At 40.6% G+C, this 9,449-nt stretch overlaps 1 protein-coding gene across 1 annotated transcript in view; it reads right to left on the bottom strand.

Moving 5' to 3' along the window:
* Window positions 1-1,006: 1,006 nt before the first annotated feature.
* Window positions 1,007-9,449, bottom strand: part of LOC121442266 (BTB/POZ domain-containing protein KCTD16) — a 270,370-nt gene continuing 261,927 nt past the window's right edge. The window contains exon 3 of the mRNA XM_041643747.1: window positions 1,007-5,613. Within this exon, the coding sequence (XP_041499681.1) occupies window positions 5,162-5,613 (452 nt within the window). The 3' untranslated portion in view covers window positions 1,007-5,161. The remainder of the gene's footprint in view (window positions 5,614-9,449) is intronic.

The following is a 9,449-nucleotide window of genomic DNA, read 5'->3' as shown; positions in this document are numbered from 1 at the left end:
CATCATATCTTGCTTGAGTCAAACTGGACAAAGCAAGCGATTCAGTGGTTTAGGATTGTACTGATAAAACAACTGAATTCACTGATTATTCCACATTGCTTTGGTATTATCTATATATTTCACCAACGGAACCATCTTTGGGGCAGCATAATCATTAAATTATGAATTATTTTCTGGCTCCTTTGATACAAACTGAGTAATAAAATGAACTGACCCAAAAAAGTCATTAATTTCATTTGCTGTTGGGTATTAATAAAATACACTTTTCTTAGAGATGTTCCCCATTCACCTGGGTTAAAGCTATAATGATACAGACTTTCTGACTGAGGAGTGGAGGCCCATCTACCAAGAGACAAAGCTGTGATGACAGAGGCTTCCAACTCAAGGAAAGGCACAAACATAGAACCATGGGAAGAAGACTTTGGTTGAAAGGCAGATGAAATGATATAAATGGATTTGGAAAAAATACTAGTGGCCTAGTCCTAAAACATGCTTTTTATTTTCTGTGACAGTGAATGGCATGTGCTTTAAATCACATGTTGACTGCCTTAGTTCCTCAATAGCAATTTCTTAAAGTGGGGCCCTTGGACCATCAAAATTATTAAACATACTAGCTCAAAATTCAGCTTCCCTGGCCCTGCTTCAAGTTTTATGAGGCTGACTCCGAAGTCCACATAAGGGGATCTGCTCTTCAGAAAGTGCCATAATGGGTTTTAATGTGTGATGATTACTGAGCCACAAAAAAGAAAGAAAAAGAAAAAAATTGCAACAGTGGTCACTCGGGGAAAATCCCCTTTCCAATGTCCTTCGCAAAATGAGAAGAACAGAAATTTCAAAGCAAATACATCACAAATCTGTGGCTATTGAAGTTGAAGACTCTTCTTTCCACAAGGATAGGGTACAATAATCATTTTTTCTTGAGCTGGAATGATGAAGGCAATATAAATAAAACTCAATCCATCATATTCCATTTCTTCTAATTTCTTCGCAGATGTCCATCATTATATAGTCCCTTACCACTGATACCTAACTCCATTGTAATCCCAAATACACACTGTTCACGCTGATTCTTTCTCTAGTGTGTTCTTTTGACACTCTAAAAGAAAATAAATAAATTGGAACAGTGGGCCATCAAGACCGTAAGATGCCAACAGTACCAAGACATTAAAGAGAGAAATGGCCCATGCTAAAACCTATAACTCAGCATGCAAATTGGCAAAAACATTTATCTGCCACAGAGTCACCAGGGGGAAAATAATTCCCTTCATTTTTCCTTAGAAAATTGTTATGTCAAGTAGAGATGACAAAGAATTCATCCTATAAGTTCACAGAAAATGTCTTATTAATTCTAGCAAAGACCAAACATAAGGCCAACATTACTCAAATTGTGTGACAGTGTATCCAGTGGTAGAAACACCAAGACTTGGCTCTTCTGGGTTAGTCTATTCTACTCTACACCAAATTGGAAGATTGACAGCCAAAAAAGAAAAAAAAGTTAAGAGTCAAAATTTGACTTCCTTTGTAGGAACTGTACTGGAGCAATTTTTCAAAATGCTGTATCTGCCATTTCTTTTCCTCCTAGGAAAATGTTATGCTTAGGAGAAAAAAAGATATTCAAAGGATTGGAGGGTCTGGAGAAGCAAACACAGCCCCAAATCATAAGTAGGGGTGGCTAAGCAATTGAATAATAAACAGACACCTGCCATCTGTGGGAAAGGATGCTTCTGAATCAAACAAGGACAATGGATACATGGGAAGTTCCATGTGGTCCCTCTTTTAATCAAGCATTGCTCCAAAATGAGTCAGCTGGAATAGGCATTCCACTATGGGGCATGTTTGTCATTGCACTCCTCCTCCCTTCTAGAAGCTTAGCATGCATGCTTTTCCAGCAGGGTAGCTGTGCTTATGTGCAAAGGGATACAACACAGCGTAGTTTGGAAGCCACTTCACAGGATCACTCATAACTATACATCACTGCATTTTTTTCTGAGCGGGCAGTAGTGAACTATGCCTTTAATTCCAGCACTCAGGGGGCAGAGGCAGGTGGAGTTCTGTGAGTTTGAGGCCTGCCTGGTCTACAAGAGCTAGTTCCGGGACAGGCTCCAAAGCTACAGAGAAACACTGTCTCAAAACAAGCAAACAAAACCACAGAAGAGGTCATTATAGTATGTTAACATTTGTGTTTTCCTTTCCTTCTGTTATTTGTATTTTTGTTCCCTTCTTAATAGTAGGTAGGAGGACTTTATAAATATATCCCTGACTTCAGGAGACTCATATCCATTTAGGGAATGATCTGCCCAAATTTATTGGATTTAACCTTATAGGATTTCAGAGACAGCATCCCAAACTAAGTCTCTATACATGGCAAGTTCATTTGACCATCCAGTGATATTCATTTCTTCATAGCAACAATGGACAGCTCCTGTCAAAATCCACATTCAAGAACTGAACTGTACATATATTGCTCTGTCCATAATTGTACTTAGTACTCTGAAGCCAGGGATAGCATAGTGCTTAATCTCAGGGCTCACTTAGCCAGAGATCCTTTCCAGTGTGTTGAAGACTGTAAGGAGTACACGGAATATCTCCTTGCCATGGGAACCTAAGACTTTATGTTCTTGGCGCCTCCTCAAAGTCTTCTACTGACTTGGGCTAGATTTCTGAACATATCCATACCCTCACAAGTGGATGTCAGGCTTTTTTGTCTTTTCTGTTTAAACATTTTACCATGGGGCAGGTGTCACATTACAGGGAGCCCCAAATGAAAGTGATATGCTGTTTTTCAACAGATCTCTACCACTAAGCTTGTTCACTGTGGGCACAAACAGTACCCGTGAAGAAAAAAAAAAATGCCTTAATAGTATAGCCTGCAGTTGCTCTAAGACTGTGGGTAAGACGTTTCATTTCTTCTGTGAAGATTGTAGCAGTATCTGTGGGTTGATGGCCAGCCCAGTTCTTGAGTGCCTCTCTTTCTTGACACCATTATGATTAAGTGCTCAAATTTAAGAGAAAGGACTTTGGCCAGTTTATTCAAACCTCAGATTCTCTGACAGCCCTTTCAGTGAGTCAATGATCATCCGGTCCACAATTCACATCCAGATTCTTCTGACCCATTAAAATCCATAATGCTTCCCAGTATCTTCCATAGTTACTGTGATGGTATCTTTGATTTACCATCAAAAGACAGAGACAATGAAGATGCATTAGTAGGGTTCACACACAAAGCTATCTATGAACTATCTGCTAAAATATTAATACACAAAACAATACTTTCAGAAATGATAATTTTCCTGGCAATTCAGCACCCCAAGGAAACTTTCTTTTTCACTTAAATAAAATTTTAAACTTTATCTGAAGCATCAGGACAAGAAAACATTGCCTTATCCTATTACCCACCTGTGTAGTCAAGAATTACAAAAAATTCAGAAAGACAACCATATACTAACAGACATCAATAAATCAATGAGGAAATATTTAAATAATAGTTGTACCTTTTAAAAAGTTTTCTTAAAACAAAGAAACTGGTCATTAGATATTTTTTCTTCCATAGACACTATCTGGTTGTCTTTATTACTTGTGCTAACTACACACATGTGAGCACGCACACACGCATACGTACACACACACACACACACACACACACACACACACCAAAAAATTAGGAATGCTTGGCACATTATAGTGACAAATCATTTTTCAGTTACCACTAAGATGTGTGATAAATGCTGAAAATTAAAAGTTGTCTTTGGACATTCATTTAGCACAAGTGAACAAAAGAACTATTGGAAGATTAATAGAAGACAAGAGGCATGTGGGTAGACATTGTTAACAATTTCTTTTGGACTGTATCTATACAGGTCAGGAATATATTTTTTAAAAAAGCTTAAAAAGTCAAATTCATTACTTTTGTGTTCCAGCCACCCACGTGGGTCCTTACAGACATGACAGAAATGGTATGACTAAACCATAGTGTGGCCACAGCCAAACCCTAGGATCCCAAAGGCAACCAAGCCTGTCTACAAGCAAGCAATAATGTACAGGGGTAGTTTAAAGTTCATATGAGAAATTAAGAAGCATGTGGGGGTACAGATCCTCTAAAGCAAGCAAACCGAAGGCTGGATGCATCTTTAATTATTGGGTGTTGTTCCTAGCTTCACAACTCATAGGGATGCAAAGAACTTGCCTGAACAAAAGGCCTCATCAATAATATGTGGGCAAGTTAGAACTCCGCGTCAGGTGGAGAATGGGGATTGTCAATTAAGAATGGAGAAGGCTGAGTGCATCTCAAAGCTATGTTTGTGGATGTGAATATCTGCTTGTTGGTTAAACACACACAGTGTTCCACTAGCTCATCCCACTGTCTCCTAACGTGGGGAAAGAGCACAGCAGTGCACAGGAGCCTGGGGGTATGTATTTCAAAATAAGAAAGAGAATTTATTGATGATGGGGGGGGGGGCTAATCAGCGTTAGAAAGCATTGTGAAGGGAGGCTGGGAAATCTACCCAGGAGGGTCTTAATGAAGAGGCAGAGGTTCCTTTGTCTGAATGCTCTTGTGGGGGCATCTGGAAGCAGGATGTCAGTCCTTGGCTGTCCAGGCCCTGGGTCATGTGCATCCATTGTGCATATATACAGACATAGATTGTGCTTGTGGTGCACAAGTGCTCATGCATACGGAGTCAATAGAAACTGGCACGTGGAGATCTAAGTGAAAAATCACACAAATCCACCATTCTCCCTTCACCCCATCAACAAAAGCGAAGAAAAAATAATAAAAATCTTGACTCTTTCCCCATCCTTAGCCAAAGGAAGGAGGCAGAATATGAGAGGAAAACAAACATAAAAAATCCGGTTTGGGGTACATGAGCCCTAAAGCCTGTGAGCTACTCAGCTACAGCTTTCACTGTAGGGAAGATTCCCAGCACATGGGATCAAGTTAATAAAAGACAAAGGACAACACAGGAGCTCGCTTCTGGTTCCACGTCTGAAAAGGAATCTACCCTGTGGATTTACACATTAAGGTGAGCTAGTTAAAGTAGGCAGTAGTACATCAACGGACTATTGTGTTCTAACAAATGTGGATCGTTAGTTGATACTTTTCCTTTAACATATGTGCTCCTTTGGGGAGATTGATTTCAGAGTGGCGACTACCCCCAGTCCTCCCCTATAGATGATACTTCCGTAAAAGTTCAGACTGCCAAGGATGTTTTCTCTCAGGGAAGCGATCTGGAATCTTTATCTTCAGGAAATCCTGGATGCACTTCTCCAGCTCTTCTTCGATGGAGAGCTTTTCCTTCGCAGCTTTCTTTTTGCTGCTTATGTTCGACTCCCTGGAGCCTGACGTCAGAGTCCTGAGCAGGTCACTTTTTCGCCTCATCTCTGACTGCTGGATCAGCTGCACGGGGCCCTTCTTAATGGGCCTGTCCAGGGTCTGGATGTTGCTCTGGCGCGTTACAGGACCGCAGATCACCGTCTCCTGGGGAGAGCTGGCCTCTGACTGGCTGTCGCAGCTGGAAGTGGAGAGGTCATTGCAGGAGGTGCCGCTCTCCCCTTTGTCTCCCTTACCATTCTTGCAGCAGCAATCACAATGAGAGGAGGACCACCTGGAAGGCTCACCTGGAAGGGAAACACAGACCCACAAATGAGTGCCAGAAACTCAGGGTGATGCAGAAGACGAACACGTTAGTGTTCAGAGAATACAGGTATACAATACAATATAATACAATAGCATCATCCAGAAACTAAGTCATCAAAGGGACATCAATTACTAATAGAAGACTGTGAATCTACTATAATACATGCTGAAGTGCACCAACAGTGCACTCAAGAGCCCTAGGTAGACATACCCAGGAATTTATCAGTCCTGGGTACCTGACAGATTCAAATTTTTAAGGCTTCAGTTCTACCAGCCGTAAAACCAGGATAATAACTTTCTTAGTAGCTGCAGTCTTGGGGGTGGCTTAGATGAGACAAGCAGAATGGAGTAGGTGGCATACAGTAATCTCAGAAAATGTGTGCCAATTTTACCGTGGGTAGCATTGAACCCTCAGCTAAAGCTCCACCTGTAGCAGCCAGGATGCAGTAAGAGGCTATCCATATGAGGGGAAATGCATCGGCTAGTGACGAGGGCTCTGGCCAGCCCCAGCATCTCATTGGTTTTCCATCATCCTAGGAACAGAAGAGCTCCACTTAGCAGTTACATGCGTGGAAACACTAAGACCCAGACAGCTTAACAGATGTGTCATGATTTGAATAGCTCGTGGAAGAGCTGGGATTTGAATACAGATGTCCCAAGTGTTACAACCAAGCCAATTAACTGCTTCCTTAAACAAATCTTCTGTCTGTAAAATTCTTGCTTCTCAGACTACTGTTCAAGTGTGAATTTCTCTGACATCCCTGTACATCTCTCTTAAAAATGTTTGCCTCGTCACAGGTACAACTGTAGCTGTAAGTAACTGAAGCTGTCCCAGCAGCTTCTAAATCACTATCTTCCCAACATAGACATGGTGAAAAGTTCATTGTTGTAGGTCTAAGCAATCACGCAGGGTATAGCAAAGAAACTCAATAATACAAAGCATCTTATCAAAGAACTTCAAAGTAGCTGGATCAAGCCGTGCCTGAAGTTAGTCTTGTCAGTAGACATGTTGTAAGATCCATAAATTTTATTCTTAGTTTAAGCCAATATGAGAGCGTCTGTCTCTATCCCCTGAGTGTTGACTCTTAAAAGTAAGTTCAACAGCTTGGAGGCAGAGCAATTTTTCAGATACACAGTTGGTGGCTCCATAAACTTTGAAAAATCCCCAATCATGGCACAAAAGAACTTTCTCAAGCCTAAGTTATAGTGGCTAGCCTTCCAGTCTCCGAGTAGCCCCAAGGCTCCTGGAGTCATTCTATTCACTGATTATTTATTACAGGCTGGGTGCTTTGGAATATTACTTTAACTAGACAAAGATGTGTTACATTTGGTTATACTGCAGAATATTACTTAAACTGTGTAAAGGTGTGTTATAATTATTCATGCTGCATTTGTTTACAGATGAAAGGATGTGTGTTTAATTATGTAAAGATGTGTTGGATCTGTTTCACCTTGCCTGCCTAAGGCACCTGATTGATCTAATAAAGAGCTGAACTGCCACTAGTTAGGCAGAGAGAGGGATAGAAGGCACTGGCAGGGAGAGAGACTAAATAGGAGGAAGAATCAAGGCTCTAGCCTCAGGAGAAGGAGAGAAGGGAAAAGAACGAGGGGGAAAGAGAGGGACATGCCCAGGGCGAGAAGTCAGGCAGCCACCAACTAGCCAGCCAGAGAAATAGTGAAGATAAGATATACAAAGGAAAGAAAATACACCCCAAGGCAAAATAGATAAAGAGAAACAGGTTAATTTAAGTTAAAAGAACTACCCAGAAATGAGCCTATCCTAAACCAAGCTTTCATAACAAATAAGAAGTCTCTATGTCGTGATTTGGGAGCTGGCTGGTGGTCCAAAAGAGAAAGCCTGGTATAGCTGGGCATTTCAATTCACCAACTTCACTGATGCCATAAAAATATGAAGGAAGACCAATTTCCTTATTCTTATGTATAATACATTATAGATTATTAATATAGTAGAAAGGTAATGAAATATTTTCTACGATTTTTTAAATCCAGTTTTGATTTTTCTATGACTTATTCTAATAAACAATAGTTATCATTCTCAAAAATCTCATTCATTGCCATTTCTAATATGGTCCAAGAAATGAACCTATGAAAAAAGAGTCATCCCTTGACTTCCTACGTAATGTCTATATTTCACATGTATAAATGATTTTCGCACATGACAAGTAGACTTTTTTTTTGAGAGGAAATAAAAATATTTTTCTCTAAATCACAGCCCCAGAATCCCTAACTTTTACACACTCATGCAGTCCATTCACTTTCTAACATATGACTGAGTAATCATTGTGCTTATATAGCTATTAAATTAAATGCAGCAATCCAATTAGCCAAAAGGAATCATAATAGCAGCAATGCCATAGCCATTCTCAGTTATTACAAATAAATACCTTCTGCGTGACAGCAAAACTGCTTGTGCTTAGAAATACTTGCAATATCGAGGGCTTTCCGTCTGCCAGGGAACTGAGGACAACAGTTCTCAGGTCTCGTGGGCAGAAGCTGCCTCAGCTGCTGGACACTGGAGTTATTCTTCACTAATACAACTCACAGTGGGGTAATTCCATTGAATTGGACTAAATAAAAGTAATCACTTCAGAGCAGAGTTTATCTAACCTGGTTCACTGGAGAATGTTTAGAAATTAAATTTAGCATTGAGAAAAAGAAGAGGAAAGAAAGGAATAGGAGGATAAGGAAGGGAAATACAGGAAAGAGGCAGGGAGCACACACACATACACACACACATTATTTGGAACATACTTGTCTATTACCATAAAACAAGGTAACAAAACACTTGAACAAGCAACCCCACTGAGTCAATAGAAACCATATGTTCCTGCCCAGAAATTGTCTTCCCCAGGGAAGTCCCCCCAGTCACCAAGTTCCAAAGGAAATCTGAATCTTCTTAAGCAGCACCCAAACCCATATGTGGTCAATCCCTGTGCATTCATGTGCACCCTTGCAGTGCATGGCACGCGAGGGACCTGGCACTGCTGAAGCTTGTTTCCCAAAGCTGCAAGGACAATCCTGCATTTCAGTGCCATCTGGGTTCTCCAGCTTCCAGGCACATAGAATTATTACCTTCCATTCAGTCCGGGTACTATCACTCTTACAAGGAAATTGAACAACTTAATTTTAATGTAGCTTGTCACTACGAACACATTTATATCTCGCAAGAACATTTGAATATTTTACCACTTTGGCAAGCCAATTTATAAAATGGCTCCTGAAGTCTTTATACTGTTTTGAAATCAAGGAAGCAGATGGGATTAATACAATCCAAACAGAGCCAGTATGAAATTTGAAAATAGTCATGTAGAACAGAGAAGTCCACTACCTTTTTCTTGGAAGCACTGTGTCCAACCACTCTCCTCCCAAGAATGTAACTGGAGAAGAGGACTGAGACTCAGCAGAAGGGGCTGCAAGCACAAGGCCCCTTGCCCTTGCGGTCCCTCTGAGGCATGCTCACAAATGTTAAGAAACCATGAAAGACCCATGCAAAGTCAACTCTGCAGCAGAAAGTATTCTAGGATCTTCCCGATAATGGAGAGGAGCAGAATCACAAATACACCAGTGCTCACTTCTAATCTGTGAGGTTTCAGCACTGGTTGGAATCTTTGAATTTAGCAAGGAAGCAGGTTAGAACTGATGAGTCGGATATGGGGAGAAAATCATCTCTTCCAGAGAAAAGCCTTACTTAAGGGTATGTGAAAGAGAAGAAAACCCATTGCCCTGTGAAGGATTATTAATTAATTGCTGGACCTAAAGTTCTACAATGCCACTTTGCTTTGTTCTAGAACTCATT

This window comes from Microtus oregoni, unplaced genomic scaffold (genome assembly GCF_018167655.1).
Source record: "Microtus oregoni isolate MIOR12 unplaced genomic scaffold, Mior012 000088F_ref0000325, whole genome shotgun sequence".
Taxonomy (NCBI): Eukaryota; Metazoa; Chordata; class Mammalia; order Rodentia; family Cricetidae; genus Microtus; species Microtus oregoni.
Note: the sequence above shows the minus strand (reverse complement) of the source record. Positions and strands in the feature narration are given on the sequence as shown.